The 23,288-nt window shown below is 44.9% G+C and overlaps 2 protein-coding genes across 11 annotated transcripts; one reads left to right on the forward strand and one right to left on the reverse strand.

Moving 5' to 3' along the window:
* Positions 1-1,647: 1,647 nt before the first annotated feature.
* On the forward strand, positions 1,648-14,622 carry LOC1276446 (H(+)/Cl(-) exchange transporter 3). 10 transcript variants are annotated; one of them, XM_061646692.1, is made up of 14 exons: positions 1,676-1,960; positions 2,573-2,939; positions 7,787-8,162; positions 8,709-8,744; positions 9,239-9,402; positions 9,478-10,314; positions 10,402-10,616; positions 10,701-10,909; positions 10,992-11,132; positions 12,599-12,708; positions 12,784-12,884; positions 12,960-13,123; positions 13,203-13,416; positions 13,497-14,622. In XM_061646692.1, exons 2-14 carry the CDS (start codon positions 2,814-2,816, stop codon positions 13,585-13,587), a joined length of 2,784 nt encoding a protein of 927 aa, XP_061502676.1. In that variant the 5' UTR covers positions 1,676-1,960; positions 2,573-2,813; the 3' UTR covers positions 13,588-14,622. The 10 variants fall into 10 exon arrangements, with proteins under 10 accessions (XP_061502679.1, XP_315792.5, XP_061502676.1 ...); XM_061646691.1 differs by having other exon boundaries at positions 1,676-1,731; XM_061646693.1 differs by having other exon boundaries at positions 1,695-2,340.
* On the reverse strand, positions 14,575-16,643 carry LOC1276448 (iduronate 2-sulfatase). The gene is made up of 3 exons (XM_315795.5): positions 16,162-16,643; positions 14,863-16,078; positions 14,575-14,797 (listed from the first exon to the last, which is right to left on the reverse strand). The coding sequence occupies exons 1-3, from the start codon at positions 16,384-16,386 to the stop codon at positions 14,661-14,663; spliced, it is 1,578 nt and encodes a 525-aa protein (XP_315795.5). The 5' UTR covers positions 16,387-16,643; the 3' UTR covers positions 14,575-14,660.
* Positions 16,644-23,288: the final 6,645 nt, after the last annotated feature.

A 23,288-nucleotide genomic window follows, 5' to 3' on the forward strand; every position in this document is an offset into this window, starting at 1 on the left:
ATGTTATCCGTTATGAACTTGAAGATGATATTTCCTTGTTTAATCTTCGTCGTACATCAGGGTCGTTTTATAGATCCATAGGGTGTAAATTTATAATCGAACACATTCTAAATGCCGCAAATCTTGAAGAAGATGGCGGAACCAGCAACTTGACATGGAACTTGCAGAGGAACTTGTACGAACTACCACGAAGTGAATGCACTGGACGGTAACATTTAACAAAGGCTTCACATCAAATTATTTGAACGCTACAACAGACTACTTTGATCAACCTAAGACGATGTTGTATCCTGGCTAAAGCTTCGTATACGGGGACATGTCCATCTCCTATTCAGTTTGTCATTAGGGAGTGTCATTCACTACTGGGAAGAGGACCATCTTGTAATGAAATGCTAATTCTCATGAAAAGATGCTTCGAATATCCTCCGACATCCTGGAAGCCACTCGTCCTAGGCTTCTTCTTCTTCTTCTTTGGCTCAACAACCGATGTCGGTCAAGGCCTGCCTGTACCCACTTGCGGGCTTGGCTTTCAGTGACTAATTGATTCCCCCCATAGCAGGATAGTCAGTCCTACGTATGGCGGCGCGGTCTATTTGGGGATTGAACCCATGACGGGCATGTTGTTAAGTCGTACGAGTTGACGACTGTACGTCCTAGGCTACTTAGTCCATAAAATTTGTTTCGGTCGTTCACCACAATTGACAGACCATGACTTCTGACCAAGAGCGGATCTGGAAACTGCTGCAGTTGACCAAGATCGTCCAAGAAAGGGCACATCCAAAGGACTAGAAGGCTGCTTATGCTAGCTGAGATGGATGTTAAACTGATCTTGAGGAAAATCTATCGATATTAGTCCTTCGTCTTCTTCTTCTCATTTGGAACAACAACGCAACATCTGTGGCCCAAATGATGATAATCGGTCCACACGTGGCTTGAACCCATGACGGGCATATTTTCAAGTCGTGCGAGAACTCTTCTGATTGAAACACTCAAAAAAGCTCGTTGAATTCTGGGACAAGCATTTTAACTCAGATCATTTATTGAAAATGAACCAAAACTTAACATTTGTGGCTTTTAGACGAAATATGGACTAAACAGTTAGAAAATTTCACCTCAAATTACCTTCAACACACTCAAGTAAACTTACAACGCTGTGTAGCGGCACCCTAAGCATGTTTACTGCATCTCAAAAAACAAAATGTAAACAAACGCGCGCCCACTGTATGAGCGTTTCTACATACACCGAGAATGCAGCTGAGAAAATAACTGACAGCATGCTTTGACAGCGACTGACAGTATTTTCGGTGAGAGAATTCTCCTCGGCATGCAAAGAACGATGGAGCTGAGAAAAAATTGAATTGGCAGTTTATAGCGATCGATCAATTATAGTTTGCATTTTTGCCGTCTAATAATCGTAGAAATATTATTAAAAAGTAAAAGAAACTTTTTTGATTTCATTTTAGCGATTAAAATGGATTTTTTCAACATCATTTTAAAAGTCTCATCTCGGCGCTTTTCAGAGCTTCTACACACACCAGCGTGAGAAACCGGTTGTCAATTCTCTCACAGCCATCTCTCAGCTGCAGTCTCGGTGTATGTAGAAACGCTCTATGGCGTACCCTAAACGTCAAGCCGCCAAAACGTCAAACCGCTGCCACATTCCGTTACCTGGTCGTCTGGCTGGCCCTGGTAAGCGGGCACAGTGTCCGATCGTCGACGCAAAAGCAAAAGGCAAGTTTCGTAGGGGGAAGGCAAGAAGAATCTATCGTCGTGGAATTTTTGCATTCGCGTTCGTGTACGTGCATCAAATCCGGCCCTCCAGTTGGCACGATCACAGTTGGAACCGTCGGACGGTGGTCAAAAAACAAAAGTTTCGTGTAAACAACGGGATTGCAATAGCAGAACACATCCTGTAAGGTGGAGTGTGCGTTACCCTGGCCGTGTGAAGGAATTCTGAACGGTATCCGCGATCGTTCTTGTCTGTCAATCACTGCTGCGGCTGCATCTCAGTTGCACCACCACCACCCTTTTCAGGCGTTACCATCGCATCACAGTACAGGTGCAGCAAAGCAGAATGCACCCGACGGCTGCTCGATGGAGGCCCCATTATCGCTCTTGAGAGTGTGAGACGCCCATACGTGTGTGTGCCAAAGTGTGCAATAAAATGAAGCGAAATTGACATCACCCACCTCTCGATAGCGGCTGTGAGAAAACGCAAAAAGAACCTTCCACCCCACATCACATCACGTCCCGCACAACGTATCAGGGATGTGTAAACATTTATTGCATTTTGTGAAATAGCGTAAACTAATGTGCGTCCAGGTTGTCTGAGCATCGAAGGTGCGTTGGGTTGTTTTGTGTTTTTGTGATTAGAATTTCGGTTTGCTTGGCTTGTCCCCCGCCGCCAAGCAGCAAGTAGGCCTTGTGTTTTTGTTTTCCCCCCCAGAAGCTATATATCGGTCAGGGGCGTTTATCGCGGCGGTTACTGCGATTGTTGGCCACTGGTTCGCAGTGGCCTAGGGTTGGGTCTAATACAGTGTGTCATCAACGCTTTCTATTGGATTTATTACAGTTTTTGATCGTTTTTGGGCATCGTGACGCATAGAAAAAAAATCCTTACCACACAAACCCCCCGGGTTCTGATCGTTCCCCATTCTCCGATCTTCCTCCCTTCCAAACAGTGCGTGTGTGTTTTGTGTCTTGCGTATGTGTGTTCCTACCAAGTGTGAGGTGTTTCGGTGACGTGGCAGCGGATCGCCGTAGCTGAAAGCTTAAAACACAAGCGTCACGTTGCTGCTGCGGGTCGCAAAAGTATGGAAAAGTTTCCCCTGAAAGGCACCGGCAACATCAGCAGCAGCAACAACCTTTCGATATCATCCGCCGCCACCAACCATCCGCTCAGTGGTGATCATCCGTCTTATCAGTCAGTTGGCAGCAAGGTAAGGGTCACATTTACAGTTCTCTTTGTTTTTCTCTTGTTTTGCTTACCTTCCGGAGGAATCCGGCGAATGGAACACCGGCCGGGGCGGAGGTTTTTGTTCTGTTTGTCCCGGATGATAACTTCATGCAAGGGGGGACCGCGCAACAACGGACGCGCACCCGTGTTTGCGGCCTTCGTTAGCCGGAGGCTGCGATGTGTGAAGGAGCAAACCCGTGTGAAGAGCAAACACAAACGAGGCCTGTTTTCCCTCCCGGTGTGATCCCATTCTTTCAACAACAAAAAAAGAAAATTTCTTGCGATTTTACAACAAACACATTTAATCAGCCTCGCAGCATCTACTAACAACAAAGCAATCGCTTATTAATTAATGAAAGGGAGCGAGTCTTTTAGATAGAAGTTGTCAAAACACCTGGCTAGCACACCTGAGACATCTGGTACGTGAGATGATGAGACGTTAATGATAGTCGCCCCACAGGCAGTTAGACACAAACAAACCGATTCCGCTTATCGTGTGCTTCTCAGTTTTATCAGTAGAGTAATGTAAAGTTGTCTCTAGGTGTTGTCCCGCCGGTGCAAGCTTACGGTGCAAAATTTACGATCCTCACGAGCAAAAACTAACACTCTCCCGCGGTCACGGAGTAGAGGCTGACTCTGTGTCCAATAATCGCTTTGTAAGATGGTAAGGTCTAATTATAAGGTAAATGAGTAATTTGGTTGCTTTTGGATGTTCTAAACGGGAAGATTAATAACATTTTAGGGGGTAGACTGTAATACATTTTCTCTTAGTCGTCCAACGTATGCATTCAAGCGCAATTCAGCACTTACTTACCAAATTTGATAACGTTATCAGTTAGTTAATTGGCAGTTTGGCAGTGACAAAACAACGGGCCAATCAGACTGATCCTAGAGAACGTGGTGCAATTTATTCAAAACTTTGTCTTTATCTCGGATCAAATGTTGTGAGATGCTTCCTGTTTGTTGGATATTGCCAATCTGATAGCTATACTAGTGATGGGTATAGTTGACAAAAATCCGGAGTCGACTCCGATCAGACTCCGATAATTTCGGAACCGACTCCGGAAGGTAGGTCCGCTCAGCATTATCTGGAGTCGTTCGGAATCGCCCGAAGTCGTGCGGAGACGTTCAGAGTCGGAGTTGTCTGGTGTCATCCGGAGTCGTGTGGAGTCGTTCGGAGTAATCGGGAGTTGTTGGTAGTCGGAGTCATCCGAATTCGTTCAGAATCGTTCGGAGTCATGAGCGTCGTTCGGAGTCGTGTGAAGTTGTTTGGAGTAATCCGGAGTTGTTGGTAGTCGGAGTCATCCGGAGTCTTTCAGAGTCGTTCGAAGTCGCAAAAGAAAAAAGAGAGAAGGAAAAAACACAACGAAATGAAATGTCTGATCACAAGCATATTGCACCGGACGACTGCGACTCCAAACAACTCCGGGCGACTCCAGACGACTTCGGACGATTTTGGACGACTCCAACTCCGAACGACTTCGGACGACTCCGACTCCGAACGACTTCGAACGACTCCGAATGACTCCGGACGACTCCAGGCGACTCTGGACGACTCCGGACGACTCCAGACGACTCCGGACGACTCCGGACGATTCCGGACGACTCCGACTCCAAACAACTCTGGGCGACTCCAGACGACTCCGGAACCTACCAACCTTACCTATCACATGAGCAGGGAAGATCCAGTCACGTTATGAAACAGTTGTTGGAGTAGGTGATTAAAGCTGTTCAGAAGAAGCTGTTGCAATTTGTTGTGTTTCTTCAGCTATCCGATCAATGGGGTCAGTTTGCAAATGTTCTACAGCATATTCATCGCTCGCGAGATGTTTTTCAACAGCTGTTATATATTTCCGACGTGCTTCCGAAAAACAAGTCGCAAGTGTTTAATAATTATTTTTTACTTTGGAAACTGACTCAGAAAACAGTGTATTGAGATAGGAATAGCATTGAATGACAAAAGGGCCATTTATAGTACCTCCGAATTCTGTGACCAAATCGGATTAATTTTTGGTCATCAAGGTCATTCCAGCATTCCAACACATCCCAATACAGATAAGCGTCGCGATGAAGTTGCCACTCTTAATGATTTTTTAATGTATGTGACCAACTGGTCTGTAACATTGAAAAGAGCCATTAGCCTTTGAGGAGCAGTGTGAGCCTTATTTACAAAAAGTATTATTCATTGATAGCCACGAACTTTTTAATTTGTGCTAGTGAGAATTTCTCATTTTTTTACTAGAAATAATTGCGAAGAAATCTCTACGAAAACAAAAATGTCCCTCAAGATTATTTTCTAATCAAGAAGACGGATTACTCACAGCGCTAATAGAACGTGAAACAGTAATCAACGTAGAAGCGGTTTTATGCCCCCCCCCCCCCTCTTAATGCACTCCATTGCATCTTTCCTCAGTGTGCATCTGTCTGTTTGATGCACCGCAAACACTCCTTCCCTTTCTCTCTCACATAGTGGTGTTGTGAGTTTCACCACCACCACCCCCTCCTCTAACTGTTTGCTCAACTTTCCTCTCCAATACAAAAAAACTAACGAATTTATTCGCGACAAACATGTGCTTCTCCGAAAGGAGAATTATGCTCTGTTTTGCTTGCATCTCGCTTTCGCCTGTGCAGCGAATCGGAATAAAAAACAACATCCCTTTCTCCCCAAACACCCACAAAAAACCCGCACATCCTCCCCCCCCCCCACTAACACGGATCTAATGCTCATCATAGTTGGCGTTCTCTCGCGCCCGCGTTCAAGATGCTCTCGGGCTCTTCTCCGCTCCCGAACGTCTTCCGTGTTTTGCGTGCGATCATGCGCAGTTCGAGACGGGACTTGACGGGATTGATTTTTGTGTTGGCCGACGGGGCTCAGAGCGTGTGTATGGTGTAATTCCTGCCTTGTGGAAGATTCTTCCAATCATCGGGAGCAGTTGTTTTTCCCTGATCCCCAGCTGGCTGTGGCAGTGGCAGAGTGTCCTACGTTCGTGGCTAGAGCATTAACCAACCATCATCCTCCCCGGTTAGTGGTGATAATGGGTGAAATGTGGTCAGTGTTTGCCCCTTCCGGGCAAGTATCTGTCACAGCTTTTTGGGGTGGATTTCTGTGTGCGTGTGAAACTGTTGTCAACGCCGCCACTGCTGTGCGTTTGATTAGCGTTGTGTAGTGTTGTTGGTCCATTATAGCGGCGTGCGCTTGACGTCACCACACGGGGCAATGATGATGTGTGGTTGTAGTAGGCACTGAAGTTAGCCACGCGTGTCAAATAGTTTTGCATCCAAGGAAGCATCTGCCCGTTTACCAAGTGTCCCTTTTTCGGGGGAGTTCCTCACTCTTTTCTGACCTTCCCATTGCTCTCTCTCTCGCTCTGTGGTTCGTCTCGCGAAGAAAAGGAAATTGTGTCACTCGTTAGTGTCAATTTATCTAACAGCTGAGAAGAGTCGTCTTCCAAGACGGCTCCTAGCTACGTGTGAGGTGTGTGTGTGTGTAGGGGAAAGCGGGGCAAAATGGGCATGTTAAGCAGTTTACTGAATATTCCATTGAATATGCCACAAAACACAATTATTCATGCATTATTGTATGCCTCCACTATTTATCTATGGATTAAAATTGCCACATAGAATGAAAACAACTTAAAATCATGAAAACAGTGTAAAATAAAAGTTGATGTTTTACGAGAAGCTATTTTGACACGCGGGGTAAAATGGGCATAGCCCTGGGGCAAAATGGGCATATGTAAACAAACTGTGAAACGTCAAAACACTGGGGTAAAATGGGCCACAACAACTGCGCTTAGGTAATGGTCTATGCTTTTGTGCACCGTTTCGTGAATTGTATTTTCGTTCTATCTTTTGTTTTGCTGGTCAGGAAAGCCCTTAAAATTCTTCCAAAAATATGTTATCAAAATTAAAACAGTTTTTACACGTTTAAATCTACAAAATCGATTCTTTTGAAGCTGTGTCTGTTATCACTATTGAGGCGACAAATACAACACCATAGCCTCACCAAACGCCATTTGTCAAAAGTATCTGCCCATTTTGCCCCAAGCGTAACTGCCCATTTTGCCCCACGTGAAGCATTTTTGTATTTTATGTTATATTAGTAAAAATACGCGTTCGATCGCCTTGCTTTCTTCAGACAAATTGTATAGAAATATCATAGCTTTAATAATATATAATGTAAAACTTCAACGCATCCCTGTGACACTGGGTTAAGCTTATTTTCGAAGTGACAAAAATTACATCAATATGCTACTAAACCTTATTTTGCACTTTTCTTGGTTATTTGTTGTGTTAGGGTTATGAAACTTACATGGTGTTCATAAAACACTCTAATGAATACATTTTGAGCATTGGAAAGTAGCTTTGTAGTCAAATAATGCTTAAATAGAGGGTGCCCATTTTGCCCCACATGCCCATTTTGCCCCGCTTTCCCCTACCACTCCCGGTTATAAAACGCCCTTTTGCCACATCCTGTGTGTTTTGCACAGTGAAGGCAAAGGTTACAAAGGTCCTCTAAATTTGTGTGTTTGTGTGTGTGTGTTTTTAACGAGGTTACACAAGTGCCCCCGTTACCCGCCCACCCCGTTAGCGAGAAATTATTGCATCTCGTGTCTGCGAAAACTAATTAAAAGTTCGTCTAATTTCTGCCAAAACCATCCAAGTTGGCACAGTTTCGTCGCTCGCTCAGTCGTCCAGTTTCCGGTGTCCGGTCGCTTGTTAACATCAATCCCTCCCCTATCTCCCCCCCGCTACCTCCACTGAACGATTCACATCAACCTCTGTTTTCCGTCCCTTTTCCTTTTCTCCGTCGCACCGGTCTCCCGGCAGCCCGGCAAAGGTTCTCCAGCGTCCGGTGCGGAACGACACATCACCACCACCACCTCCCTGACAACTGCGCCGGGCACGGTCGGGGCGGTACCGGTGTACGAGGCGGACGAGGACGGCATGATCGACATAACGCCCGGGAACGGCGGCCTCACCAACCCGAACTACTCCTACTCCTCCTACTCCGCGAATGGTGGCCGGCAGGACGGTGTCGGTGCGCCCAGCAGCGCTGCCAACAGTAGTGCACCGAGCATAACCACCACCGCCGGCGCATCCAGCAACGGCGGGGCCAGCATAGGCGGTGGAGAAGGGCCCGGCGGCATGTCTTCGCCCACGCACACCCGGTTCGGGCGCGACTTTCATCACTCCGATCATGAAGGTAAACTGTGGAAGAATGTGTGCTTCCCTGCCCCTTCCCCTCCCCTCTCCCTTTCCGGGATGCGGTTACGTTCTTATTGGTATCCTTTTTATTTTTTTACGGGCGCACCAGATTGGATTAAGCGTTTGCCCTTAAAAGGACGGGAATAGATCTTGCTTTCGGCGTGAAAGGTCCAGATGGTTCGTGCGCAAATTCATTGCTTCCATCTGTTCCTTGCTGGTTGAAGGCAGAAAGAAAATTTAGTGTAAATTGTGGTGCCAATTAACTTAAACAAATTGAAGATGTGTAAAAAAGATATAGTTTAAAGAAAAAATGGTGTAAAACAAACGATTAAAAATTAACGAGTAGTTCAATACGGCCGTTTTCCAATTCCTATTCAAATTCTAACTAGATTCCCGTTAGATTCCACGCTCACTCAAGAAAAGCTTAATTGTACACTGAAATAAACGCTTATGTTGCTTCAATTAATTGTCCTACTAACAGCTTAGCCGGTGGTTTGAAATATATATAAATTAATACGCCTGTTTTTGTCACCATCACGTACAGATACATTAACCGTTTCGTTTTCCGGTAAAATGGAAGGTAACGTTACTGCAATTTATCATGTGTTGTTTGTGGGAGTTTTGCGTTCTTACTAAAAACCGTTATGATTTGGAAAAGTGAATGTAAATGTGTGTGTCTATTTGCGCGCTCGCGTGTCCTTTCGTTGGCAAAAGTATGTTTAATATAATTTAATATTAATCTTTGGTAACCAAAAACGCTTCTCTAACTGGGTGCATCAACTAAACTAATCATAATATTAAATTAAATAAAAGCCCAATATTGCTATGTACTTAATAATTAAACGTTTTGCATGTATTTAAACTCATCCTGTAACGTATTCGGAACCTTAAACGACGGTTAATGTATTTTGCTTGCGGCTGCAAGGCACTGTTTTGGACTTATTTTCTTGTGTGTGTTTCATTTCCCTTTCTACATGTGTGCGTGCGTGTGTTTGTATTTATTACATTTCTTTGAATTTCATCTAATATGTATTTGCTCTTCTTTTGTTCCCTCTGTCCCACAAAAAAACAAAGGTATTTCATTTGCCGGCATGACGGACACAAGCGACGACATTCCCGGCATCGGGCAGTATGAGGATTTTCACACAATCGACTGGCAGCGGGACATTGCCCGGGATCGTATGCGCCATCGGTACATAGTGAAAAAGCGGCAGGACTCGTTCTGGGATCTTTTAAAGGTAAGACGAAACCGAAATTTTCTTCTATGCAATTGCTAACATTTCTCTCCGTTTCTTTTCATCACTCGCAAACAGGGTGCACACGATGCGTGGTCCGGCTGGGTGTGCGTACTGCTGGTCGGCCTGTTTACCGGCTGCGTGGCGGGCGTGATCGACATCGGCGCAAGCTGGATGACGGACCTGAAGTTTGGCATCTGCCCGCAAGCGTTCTGGCTGAACCGGGAGCAGTGCTGCTGGTCGTCGAACGAAACGTCGTTCGACAGCGGCAACTGCTCGCAGTGGTACGCCTGGTCGGAGATCTTCACCTCCTCCCGGGAAGGGTTCGGTGCGTACGTGATATCGTACTTTTTCTACATCATGTGGGCGATGCTGTTCGCGCTGCTGGCCGCATCGCTGGTGCGCATGTTCGCGCCGTACGCTTGCGGCTCGGGCATACCGGAGATCAAAACCATCCTGTCCGGGTTCATCATCCGCAGCTATCTGGGCAAGTGGACGCTAATCATCAAATCGGTCGGCATCATGCTGTCGGTGTCGGCCGGCCTCAGCCTCGGCAAGGAGGGCCCGATGGTGCACATTGCGAGCTGCATTGGGAACATACTGTCCTACCTGTTTCCGAAGTACGGGCGGAATGAGGCGAAAAAGAGGGAAATCCTGTCGGCTGCGGCTGCGGCCGGCGTGTCGGTTGCGTTCGGTGCCCCGATCGGGGGCGTGCTGTTCAGCCTGGAGGAGGTGTCGTACTACTTTCCGCTCAAGACGCTCTGGCGCTCGTTCTTCTGTGCGCTGATTGCGGCGTTCATACTGCGCTCGATCAATCCGTTCGGCAACGAGCACTCGGTGCTGTTCTACGTGGAGTACAACAAACCGTGGATCTTCTTCGAGCTGGTACCATTTATCGGGCTGGGCATTATTGGGGTAAGAGCGCGGAACGAACGCTGGACGCACACGACAGGGAAATATGGAAATGGTACTGATTTATTTATTGATCTTTGACCACGACAGGGCATCATTGCGACGCTATTCATCAAGGCGAACCTTTGGTGGTGCCGGTTCCGCAAGTACAGCAAGCTTGGCCAGTACCCGGTGACGGAGGTGCTGATCGTCACGTTCATTACCGCGGTCATTGCGTACCCCAATCCGTACACGCGCATGAACACGAGCGAGCTGATCTATCTCCTCTTCAGCCAGTGCGGCATCTCGAACCAGGATCCGTTGTGGTAAGTGTGGATTGGATGGAAGCGTTTCGTTTCGAATTAAATGGCGGTTAAATGCACTTTTGGTACTGCTTTCTCTCCTTTCAGTGACTACAATCGCAACTTTACCGATGTCAATTCGGCCATTGAGATAGCGGCGGCCGGGCCGGGCGTCTACAAAGCCGTGTGGCTGCTAATACTCGCCCTCGCGATGAAGCTCATCATGACGATCTTCACGTTTGGCATGAAGGTACCGTGCGGGTTGTTCATTCCTTCCCTTGCACTCGGTGCCATTACGGGCCGTATCGTTGGCATTGGTAAGCGATCAACGGTTGCATTGGATGCATTTTACAGGTGAAAAGCAAATGTCTGAACTTGTCTAAACTTTCTTGTTTTAAGCGATGGAACAGCTGGCGTACAATTATCCCAAAATATGGATCTTCTCTGGGGAGTGTTCCACCGGGGACGATTGCATTACGCCGGGGCTGTATGCGATGGTCGGTGCAGCCGCCGTGCTTGGCGGGGTCACCAGAATGACGGGTAAGTGTCAACTATAGAGGTGTGCCAAATGAACCAGAACCGTACTGTTCATTCGTTCACGGTGACAAATGAATGAACCGGTTCATAAGAAAAGAATGCTAGGGTAAATGTACGAATAGTGGTGCAATTTTTAGTGGTATACATATTTTTTTAATGGATTTAAAGTGTCATGAAGGTAAATTCATGAATATTTTAACAAATAGCAATTGGAATATGTTTTATCTTTGCAATCACAACCATTTTTACCGTAAAACACATGAAATTTACGAAAAAAGACATATTTTTTACTGCTTCGTTGTACCTATAATGGTGGTAATGGTTCCTATAGTCGTCGTATTGTGTTCCTATAGTGGTGGTAAACAAAAATACTTCAAAAAATGTGTATCATATCAATGGAACTTACTATAGAAGCTGTTTTTGTGTGAATAGCAAGGATTGCTGCCATAATATTGATTTCCTGTGTAATTTGATCGTAAAAAATGTATAAATTTAATTGATAAAAATATTGACTAAAGAGCTGCATTAACACCTGTCTTCATCCCACACCCGGAAGAGTGTGCTTGATTTGAAGTCGATTTTTCCCTGAGCCAGATAAGCGAATTTCGGCCTTTTTTGGTAAATTACTTAAAACAAACTCATTTCTGTTGCTTATTTTAGTGAAAACAGTTGGACATGTCAAAAATATCATCGAAAAAAATCTAAAATGACCAGTTTTTATTGTTTTTTTAACCTTAAAAACTATGAGAACATGCATGTTTTGTGTACCTAAAATGGCACTATGGTAAAAACACTAAAAAATGTATAAATATGGTCAAAAGGCAGTTAATTTTATTGAAACAATATCATGTCATAACAGTTATGTTAAAAAAAATAATAATTCCATACTCCATACTCGTTCGACGAGAAACATTCGTCGCTCATGAGTGGACAGGGATGTACCACTAGGTTGGCCGGTACAAAATCAAAACGGTTTTCTAATTTTTTATCTAGGGGGCTATGAAATGAGTGAAAATGAGCGTCGCGGCGAACGTTGCCAGGAACGAACGAGTTCGCCGGTACGGCTGAATATGAAAATGAGTGCAATCGTTCATGAGCATTTCGAAAAAATGAACAGAAAACCTTCCAACATTGCAAATTTAGAGACAAGACAAGAAATAGTGGATTTTAAACTCTTTGTATGAATCACTTTCCAGCATCTAATGGATAGAGTTTCGATATTGGCTTGCTTTTAATGCGATCAGACCAACGGATTAATCTGTAGTTCTAGCGATTTTAAAATAATGTACCAATTCATAGACTTTACTATTGTAAAAGAACAAAAGAGCCGCAATCACGTTTACGTTCACAGCAATTGGACGACTCGGTTCACTAGCGTTCACTTAAAAGAACCGAAATGCCCACCTCTAGTGTGAACCGCGGAATAAACCGTGAATCGGTAAAATACAAGTTTCTTTTTCTCGTTTTAGTGTCCCTTGTGGTTATTATGTTCGAGCTAACCGGCGGTGTCCGATACATCGTGCCGCTGATGGCGGCAGCCATGGCTTCCAAATGGGTTGGCGATGCCCTTGGTCGACAGGTAAAATTGAGCAAATTTACATCTTCAGTCCAGTTCAAAGCGGCATACAAACGGCATCTTTTCTTCTCCGTACAGGGCATTTACGATGCGCACATAGCGCTGAACGGTTATCCGTTCTTGGACAGCAAGGACGAATTCCAGCACACAACGCTAGCGGCCGATGTGATGCAGCCAAAGTGAGTCATTCTTGCATCGGAGAAACAGAGGGCAGCATTGAAATTTAAACCACTTCCCTTCTCGCTACTTTCCAGACGCAATGAAACGCTGGCGGTGATCACTCAGGACTCGATGACGGTGGACGACATCGAGACCCTACTCAAAGAGACTGAACACAACGGCTACCCGGTGGTCGTTTCGAAGGAGAATCAATACTTGGTTGGCTTCGTGCTACGAAGAGATCTAAATCTAGCCTTAGGTAAGAGACCGCTGGGTTGAGAGATGAAAGGCACGGAATCGGACTGCAATAACCGGCATGTTTTACCCTTTTTTGACAGCTAATGCGCGACGCATCATTGACGGCATCACTGGCCAGTCGCTGGTAATCTTCACCTCGGCCCAACCGGTCCAAAACCTTGGCCCGTCGCCGCTGAAGCTGAAGAAAATCCTCGACATGGCCCCGATCACCGTGACGGACCAGACGCCGATGGAAACGGTCGTCGATATGTTCCGCAAGCTGGGCCTAAGGCAAACGCTGGTCACTCACAATGGGTAAGTACGGCTGTGGGCAGTTGAGTTGTGCGTAACAGCCAGGATGGCTCACTCCCTTCTTACCATTTAACCTTTTTCAGGCGATTGCTCGGTGTAATAACCAAAAAGGACGTCCTGAGGCACGTGAAACAGATGGACAATGAAGACCCGAATACTGTTTTGTTTAACTAAGCTCTAACTAGCTATTTATAATGATATACAGTAGATATATACGCAGGCCTTCATCCCTGGTCTTTCTCCCCTCCCTGCCATCTCCCCCTTCCCATGTGCTGCCACCCTCTTATCGTCGCAACCCCCCGAATGCCATCCAGGTGCTGGTTGGGAGCATAAGTTAGCAAAAAAACCTCCAGGCAAACCTTAGACAAGCTGCCTCTCCCTCTCTATCCCCAAAACGTGCTAGAATTCCGTGACTACCGTTATCTGTTGGCATTAGAGAGATATGATAGCAAAAAGATATGTTTTGTTGGTGTAGGAAGAAGATGGAGAAAAACACACACATACTAACAAACAGTGCAATAATATACAAGCCGGTCTTTTTTGATCATTTTTTATGGTGGGAGTTTAAATCCTGCCAAATTCCCATCCGCATCCTCTCACAACCACGGCAAGCAATAGTAGTGTCCATGCACCCAGCAATGACGATGGTATTAGAAGAACTCTGTGTTACGTTGTGCATGCATTTTTGGAAGAAAACAAAACTATCAATAATTTGTATTATCCAGGCAAAATGATTCATTCTGTTCCGTTGTGATTAAAAAAGCAAGCGAAGCAGCAGTTGATAGACACGCTTCAGCGTATAGATAAATATCATGTTAGTAAAAAAAACGATTAGGAGAGAAATATCAAGAGGCGTACCCGCGGGGGCGCCTTGTGTACGTAAACGGGGGTAAACAGTTTTACTCTCCTACATTCTCTCGTCCAGGACTTATGACAAAACAGTTATCATATATTTTTTACACAAACACACAAACACAAACACTCAAAACTGTGCAATCTAATCGAACCGATTGTGTAGCGTTGCTGGAAACCGTTCGTATGTATGTATGAAAGGAAGCAAAAACACGAGTAGACAAATTACATTTTGGCAAAGCAAGCAAGAAATGGATCGAGGGGGGCAAGAGATTATGTGAAGCATCGCATTGAAAACGAAAAGGAACATTATAATAAAATTGTATATTTATGTAATAAAACAATTCGCTCTTGTAAGTTCGGTCCGTCTCTGTTCGGTTGGGAGAGAGGGGAATTTAAGGAAACTTTTCCTGCAGCTTCGCCCTCAGCGCATCCTTTACCGTTGCCAGTGGTGCCCGATCGATGAGATTCATGTTTTCCTGCGGATCGATCCAATGGTCGTACAGCTCTTCGCCGTAAATTGTGCTCCAGTCTGGAAAGAGTAGGAGTTTAGGTTAAAAAGAACGCTTGCTTCGATCCAGTCCCACTTCGCTTTACCCCGCTTGAAGTAGTCCGGATTAAACTTGATCCACGCGGTGTACCGGAATCGATCCGTGCGCATACTGTAGCCCATTATTTTGATGTGCCGCAGCTTCGGTTCGTCACTGTTGGGGAAGAGTGATGGGTACGTTCCCGGTCGTGGGTACTGGCTGTATGCGATCCACTCGTCCCCATCGTTCTCCCCATACCCGGTGGAATTCCGCTGCATCAGCGGCACTAGCGACTTGCCCTCGGTACAGGTGGTCGCTTTGTGCGGCCGTTGCTCGTCGCACCGTGGCACCGGTGGCAATCCCGCCAAGTCTACCAGGGTCGAGTAAAGGTCCAACAGTTCCACCACATTGTCGATCTTCTGCTGATGGGGGGTTTGCATGCCGGGAGCTCTTATCACGAGCGGGATGCGTACGGCTGCATCGTAATTGCTGTACTTGGCCCACTCGCCATGCTCCCCCAGTGCCCACCCATGGTCGGACGTAAGCGCCACAATGGTGCGGCTTAGGTCGACCTCCTGCAGCAGCTCGCCTATCAGTTCATCCACGAACGTAACCGCAGCGTAGTAGTGTTGCCGGATGCGTAGCTTAAAATCGTCCGGCACGGGACCGAACGGGAAGCTTACGTTGAGCTGCCGGAAGTCGTCCCGATTGCGCACGTCCAGGTACGAGCTCCAGGCAACGGTCGGCAACCCGTACGGTGGGTAGTCGAGATCGAGCGTGGCAAACTTCGCGACCGGATGTAGACCGAGATACTTGGCCGGGATGCGGAACGGGATGTGCGGTTTGCGGTAGCCAACGGCTAGAAAGTATGGTTGGCTCAGGCCGACCGTACTGAGGAATCGTTTCGCCTCCTCGGTACTCTCGATGTCGGGCAGCGTGTGCAGGGGTTGCGTTTCGAGCCGCACAGGGCAAAGGAGATTGCGCTTCAACCGTCCATCTGCCGGATCGGTGCACACCGCGGCGTTGGAGTACTCGTCGGTCAGCGGATGGAAGGCGGGCTCGGACCAGCTCAGCGGGAAGTCGTCCGTAAAGTTGGACGATGCGCCCGGGTGAAACACTTTGCCGACGGAGTGCGTACGGTAGCCGTGCTGCTTGAAGTACTGCGGCAGGGTGGTGTAGTTGCCGGACGTTTGGCGCCAGTAGCTGTAGAAGTCGTACAAGCGCACCGTATCCGGTCGTCTGCCGGTCAGCATCGAATTGCGGCTCGGTGCGCACAGAGCTTGCTGAAATGCATTGACGACGGGGGTTTGAGCGTAAGTGAATGAAAACGGAATAAAGAAGAACCCTACCCCCATCGTGCGCTTACCTGTGCGAAGGCATTTTGAAAGAAGAAACCTTGCTGCACCAGCCGATCGATGTTGACCGTGATGGCGTTGCCATCGCCGTAGCCGTAATTTATCACCGGGCGAAAGTCATCCAAAATTATCAACAGCACGTTGGGCTGATCCGGCGGTCGTTGTGTTGCGGTTGTGCTTATCAAAAAGGTTAAACAGAGCAAAGAAAGCAATAAACGCACTTTGCAACGCCACATTGTTTACGCTCTGACTGCACAACTTGATGCAACGGAAGTTGAAACAAAAGTGATAACAATTGCGTCAACCGAGCTTGTAGAAGGAATGCAAGAGTAACCAAAGGCGTTACAATATTTTGCATGCTTCGCACAATCAGCATAGATTTTTTCGGTTTACAAAGCTGTTCACGTTAAAAAAAAAGTCTATTAGAGAGTCGATAAAACTATTGCTGCTGATAGTTTCAAACTAAGCGTAACGGATCATTTTCAAATCTGACAATCTTATTTTGAATTATCAAGCCATTCGAGCAGTTGTCCATCTGTCAGCTGATCCAACAGAAGTTGTTTACATTTGGACCGGCGCGTCCGCTATTTTGTGTTCGCTTCTTCGGCAACCGATAGAATGCCTGCGTTTGTGAAGCGAAATATAAAAAATAAAGGCGCCAGAAAGCGCCAAAAACCGTCCGAATCAGGTAGTGTGTGGGATTCGTGTTTGTAACAGGCAGTTGTGTAATTTTGGTAAAAGAATTTTTAAGACCCCCCCCCATGGCAATCGAAGCAGCCCTGACAAGAAAAACGAGATAGTGTGCGGTTGATCGGTCACACAAATCTGTCAAATACTGCAAAAATAAAGTTTGTTTGCATTTTGAACCAAGGTGGATTTAAAAATATCAGGTGGTGGACTCTAGTGCATTTTGACAATTCGTCACTTGACGTAAGGTCCCCAGGATTCAAACTTTGTTTACATTAATTAAATTTGTTCATATAATTTATCTACCCCATTTTTTCGAATAAATATTCTTTAAAAATATATTTTGGACTTTGTGAGTTCTTATTTAACATTGAAACATACATTAAAGTGTGTTATTTTGTGTTATTCTGTGAATTTATTCTAGAATTCTTTGTGTTTTCGCCATTTTTGATGATAAAAATTAAGAAATCATTATTTTTTTTCAATTTTTACATTAATTCCTCATTATCTACGAGCCGCATGGACAATTTACTTGAGATTAGAACTCATGCTAGCATGATTTTAAATTTCGTGCATAAACAAATCATCAAATCTTTTGTTAATATATTACGTTTTTTCGATAAAATCAATAGACACACTAAAATGCACATAATAACAAAGAAATCTGTTATATTTGCTAAGCTTTGTGTGCGGAAACCAATGGTCAACGGTTCTAAAATGACGTAAAGTCCCTCAACTATGGCGACCCCCCAAAGGCCCTAATCCACCACCTGATATTTTTGTAGAGAGTAGCTGTGTAAAGGTTGCTGGTTGGAACAAGACTATATTTCTAGAATCTTACATTAATAATCATAGCCTACTATTTTACTCAAGGCTTGCTCTTCAACACTCCTCCTCAAGCCTCAGAGATACCCATTAACTCGCGACTAATCTCGAATTTAGTCCGTTGCAATGGTTTAGTAAGTCCATCTGCAATCTGGTCCTCCGTGCTAACATATTCTAGAGTGACAATCCCACGGCTGAGAGCATCTTTGATGAAATGGTGACGAATATCAATGTGTTTCGTTCGTGGATGATACCCACCATTCTTCGCGATCGCAATACAGCTTTGATTGTCACAACGAATTTCAATCACTTCATCCGCATTCGCCAGTTTCGCAGAAAGTCCGCGCCACCATGAGGCTTCCTGTACCGCCGCTGATACAGACATGTATTCAGCCTCACACGTAGATAAGGCTACCGTCGGTTGCTTCTTGCACATCCATGAAATTGCTCCTCCTTGCGCCATAAAGATGTTGCCAGTGGTGGATTTTCGTTCATCTGGATCAGATCCCCAATCAGCATCACAGTAACCGATAATTTTCGAATCTACATTTTTTTTGTAAACCAATTTAAAATTAGAAGTCCCTCGAAGATAGCGCATAACATGCTTCACTCCGTTCCAGTGTTTTTGTCCTGGATTTTTGTTGAATCGACTCAGCATGTTCACCGCGTACAGAATGTCTGGTCGAGTACTTTGTGCCAAATACATCAAACACCCAACGGCTTCTTGATACGGCACATCTTTCATCGCAGCAGTTTCATTGTTACTCTTCGGACTTTCTTCCTTGGTCAGCTTCTCACTGTTGTTCATTGGAACTGCCACTGGTTTACATTTATCCATATTGAACCTCTTTAAAATAGATTCTATGTAGATTTCTTGATCCAACTTGATGGTTTCTTTTGTCCGTTGAATCCTTATACCTAGGCAGTGCTGTGCTGCTCCTAAATCCTTCATACGGAAACAACTACAAAGATGTTTCTTCAGCTGCTTTTTCCATGCCACATCGTTGCTAAAAATCATCATGTCGTCAACGTATATAGCAACGATAATGATCTTACCTCCTTCGCTACCTACATACACGCAAGGATCGTACTGAGTTGGTATCAGGCCGAACCGTTGTAATGCTGCATCCAGTTTGTTGTTCCAAACTCGGCTCGCCTGCTTCAAACCATAAATAGCTTTGTTAAGTTTACATACCAACGTTTTCCGCTGTCCATCAACGAAGCAAGGTGGTTGCTCCATGTAAATATCTTCATCAAGATCTCCTTGCAGAAATGCTGTTACTGCATCCATTTGATCTATCATCAGATCATGCTTGATAGCCAGGGCAAAAAGGTATCGCAGCGAACAATACCGTACCACGGGAGCGTACGTTTCATCATAATCTTCCCCCTTTCGCTGTGAGAATCCTTTGACGACCAAACGAGCCTTGTATCGAGTTAAATTTCCAGATGAATCGCATTTAGTCCGATACACCCATTTGCATTTTATGGCTTGTCTTCCTTTCGGGAGCGAAGTTAGCGTCCAGGTTTTGTTCTCCATCAGAGCGTTATACTCCTCCTGCATGGCAGTCCCCCATTCTTTGCTATCATCCCTAGCGAGTGCTTCTTGGTGTGAAACAGGATCAGCATATGTTCCACTGTACATACCAGACGCAACTGCTACAAAGCCATCGACATCGCTTCCGGAAAACCCAAGAAAATCACTCGAATCGTCTTCAGATTGTACCATCGTTTCTGTACTAGTGTTGTTTTCGTCATCTGTCGTACTTTCATCGAGTTCACCATCCGTTTCTGCATCATTTTCTTCCAACGTGCTGTCTGATCCAGCATCGGGTGCAAAATTGGGAACCGGGATTTGCACAGGTTGGATTGAAGTTGTTTCCTCGATGTCCAGTCTAACGAATGTTCTTCTTGGCTCTTGCATTGCTGTAACTGTCACGTTCGATGAACAACCTTCATCTAAAAAAATTACTTCGCGGCTAATGATCGTTTGCTTCTTTTTATGGTCGTACAGACGATATCCTTTCGTTTCTTCATCAAAGCCAGTCAGAACGCACTCATGAGATTTCGGATCCCATTTACGTCGCTTCTCCTTCGGAATCATTACCATCGCTTTCGTTCCAAACACACGCAGATGTGAAAGATCAGGTTTTCTTCCATTCCACGCTTCTTCAGGAGTTAAATTGTGTCCACGTGTAGGAGAACGATTGATAAGATAAACTGCTGTTGAAACCGCCTCCGCCCAAAAACCTTTGGTCATGTTTCCTTCGAACAGTAAACACCGCGCCATTTCCACAATAGTTCTGTTGGCACGTTCCGCCAGTCCATTTTGCTGTGGTGTGTATCCGTTCGAAGTTTCATGGCGGATGCCCTCTTTCTGCAAGAACGATGTTAGGGATTTGTTCATATATTCCTTACCGTTATCTGTACGTAGTGTTTTAAGCTTCCTTCCGCTTTGACGCTCCGCCATCGCGTGGAATCTCTTGAAGGCTTCGAAAACTTCTACTTCAGATTTCGTCTTAAGGAAATAAACGAATATACGCCTCGTCTTGTCATCGATGAACGTGATGTAGTATCGATGTCCACCAAGCGAGTGCGTTTCCATCGGTCCATTAATGTCCGAATGAACCAAATCCAAGACATTTTCAGCTCGAGAACCTTTCTTCGGAAACGGTAACTTCGAATGTTTGCCTAACGGGCAAACTCTGCAATCCGCACCGTCCATATTTTTCAATGTGATGCCAGTTGCCAAACCACCAGCAAGTTTCTTGAGATTCACAGCACCCAGATGCCCCATCCGTTTATGCCACAATTCGAAACTTTCTGCTGTGTTACACGACAGAGCCTCCTGCATGTTGTTCGCTACCTGTTCCACCTTGAACTGATTATTGTTGTGAATACCAGTAAGCACCAACTTGCCGCTAGGGTTATATACTTTGCAACCTTTGGTGTTGAATTGAACAGTATATCCCTTTTCTACCATCCTGCTAACCGAAAGTAAATTCGATGTTAAACCTGGAATCAGCTTTACATCGCTGATCGTTACAATCTCTTCCATGCATTTCGGTTGTATTATAGCAGTTCCACGAGCGACAATGTCCAGAGTTCCTCCGTTAGCAGCAACTACTTTACCTGTTGCGTTTTGCAGGTTGCTCAATAAATCCTTGTTGCTAGTCATGTGCGCATACGCTGCCGAATCCAAAATCCACTCGTTAGCTTCACTGTTTCCAAATGTCGATAGCACCGTACACAACGTTGTTCCTCCTTTTCGATCATCCTTGCAGAATTTCGCAATATGACCATACCGGCCACATTTCCTACATTGCGGACCTTTCGACGAAGAAGGCTTCTGTTTTGGCTTGAAAACTTCACGACGTTTGTTAGTGGCTAACGCTTGAACATTTTCGTTACATAGCAACGGCCTCTCTTGAAGAAGTTTTGTCTTCACATAGTCGCCTGTGATTGCAACACCAGAATTCTCCATAGCCAAAATCATCGGTCGATACTCTTCCGGTAAACCAGCCAAAAGAATCATTCCTACCCACAAGTCGGGCAATTTGAAACCAATGGCATTTAGTTGGTTTGCCGTGGATATTACCTGATTCACGTATGAATTCATTGAGCCACATGTATCCAAATCAGACTTAATCAGCTTGTGAAGCAAGCCGATTTGCCTAGAAAGCCCTTTATCCTCAAACGCCATTTCCAATTTGTCCCAAGCAGATCGAGCCGATTCCGCGTCTTCAATATGGACATAAATTGTTGGGTCGAGTAAAAGGATGAGCTTCAATCTGGCTTGCAAATCCTTTTTTTCGTCCACCGTTTCGAAAGTTCCATCCTCTTTTTTCACAGGTTTTACTACTTCCCAAAGTCCTTCGAGTTGTAGAAACGTTTTAGCAGCAAACTTCCAGGATGTCCAATTTTCCCGACCGAGCAGACGTTCAATGGAGGGAATACTTGTCGAACCGACGAAACTTGACGAGGAATTGCTTGAGCTAGGAAGCGCCATTTTCACTAAACTTTCTAGATTCAAGTCTTCGATATTCTGGATCTTTAATCAATTTTCGAGTCTGGGCCCATAACCTGTAGAGAGTAGCTGTGTAAAGGTTGCTGGTTGGAACAAGACTATATTTCTAGAATCTTACATTAATAATCATAGCCTACTATTTTACTCAAGGCTTGCTCTTCAACAATTTTTAATCCACCTTGATTTTGAACCGAACGATACCTTCGACGTTTGACCACCGAGCGATCAAGTGATACAAGTCATGATAAGGAAGACAGAGGGAGGGAGAGAAACGTGAAACGTGGGGGTTCATGACCCAGGAGGGGGCATTCTCTACGGAAACTATTATGAGATTCTCAAGAATGAACCAAAGAGAAAAATCGGGAAGAAAAACAAAATGGTGACATTAGGTTATGAATGTACGGAAGAAGAAATATAACTGCTGATGGAAGCAACAACGGATAACAAAGACCAAAGCCGAGTTAATCCATTCCTTATAGCAAAAATACTGGACAATGCGATTTACGGAAAACCGACTTAGGTAAATCGCCTGAAAGATGGTAAACTGTTAATGCGTGTACGTAACCAGGAACAGGCGAATAAAAAAATAATAATGACGGTGAAATCAATTCCGGACTATAGAGGGGAAATACAGTAGAACGTCCATTATCCGGGGGCGGATTAACCGGCAGGCGGCTTAACCGTGCGTATAAATGTGACAGCTGTTCAAACGTACGGCGAACATTTGCAGCGATACTCAAGTGGGCAACTAGTGTTTTTGTGCAGCTCTGTAGTGTCTACTGGTATTTTCCAAATTCAGTTTTGTTCATAAACAGTTGTTAAACCTATAGTTTTTTATTAAAATAATATTATACTAACGATTAATTGATTGATGCAAAGCGAATTAATCATAAAACTAGAATACAGTCTTTCCCCGAGTTACGCGACACTCGAGTTACGCGAATTCGAGTTACGCGAATTTTTTATTTTTGACAGTTCAGATGTCAAATCAGTACAATTTTCTCCATCAATTATCAAATAATAAGTGAAGTGAACGAATCGGAAGAAAGATTTTTGGTGATAGAAGCGGAAAAAGAAGACAAAGACTTAAGTCGTGCAAACCCATTCTTAGTGAAAAAGACAATTGATGTGATAGTTGGAGAAAACAATTCAAATATTACGAGAATAAGAGGTGGAAAACTACTAGTGAGAGTGAACTCAAACAAAAATGCGGAAAAACTTAAACGTCTAAAAAAAATAGGGGTGGGAGAAAACGAAACAAAAATTGTAGTGAAAGAACATCCCACACTAAATACGTGCAAAGGTGTAATAAGGTGCCCGGACATCGAATTCCTCACCGAAAACGAAATCATGGAAGGCCTCACCGAGGACAAAGTGACGGAAGTAGTAATATTAAAAAGAAAAGTTAATGATAAAGTAGTAAACACACGCACGGCAGTAATTACTTTCAATACGACCAAGGTGCCTAGAAAAATAGATTTCGGTTGGTATCCGTTAAAAGTAGAACTATACATACCGAAGCCAATGCGATGTGGAACATGTCTAAAAATAGGACACACCAAAAAAGTGTGTAGACGAGAAAAAGTATGCGCCAAATGT

This window comes from Anopheles gambiae, chromosome 2 (genome assembly GCF_943734735.2).
Source record: "Anopheles gambiae chromosome 2, idAnoGambNW_F1_1, whole genome shotgun sequence".
Taxonomy (NCBI): domain Eukaryota; kingdom Metazoa; phylum Arthropoda; class Insecta; order Diptera; family Culicidae; genus Anopheles; species Anopheles gambiae.

Bases quoted from the DNA above. Each gene is read 5' to 3' on its own strand.
- LOC1276448 (XM_315795.5), bottom strand. From the start codon at position 16,386: ATGTGGCGTTGCAAAGTGCGTTTATTGCTTTCTTTGCTCTGTTTAACC. The intron at 16,079-16,161 runs GTAAGCGCACGA...AATGCATTTCAG, and splicing joins TTCAAAATGCCTTCGCACAG to CAAGCTCTGTGCGCACCGAG. The intron at 14,798-14,862 runs GTAAAGCGAAGT...TACTCTTTCCAG, and splicing joins TCCGGACTACTTCAAGCGGG to ACTGGAGCACAATTTACGGC.
- LOC1276446 (XM_061646692.1), top strand. From the start codon at position 2,814: ATGGAAAAGTTTCCCCTGAAAGGCACCGGCAACATCAGCAGCAGCAAC. The intron at 10,910-10,991 runs GTAAGCGATCAA...TCTTGTTTTAAG, and splicing joins GGGCCGTATCGTTGGCATTG to CGATGGAACAGCTGGCGTAC. The intron at 11,133-12,598 runs GTAAGTGTCAAC...TTCTCGTTTTAG, and splicing joins CGGGGTCACCAGAATGACGG to TGTCCCTTGTGGTTATTATG.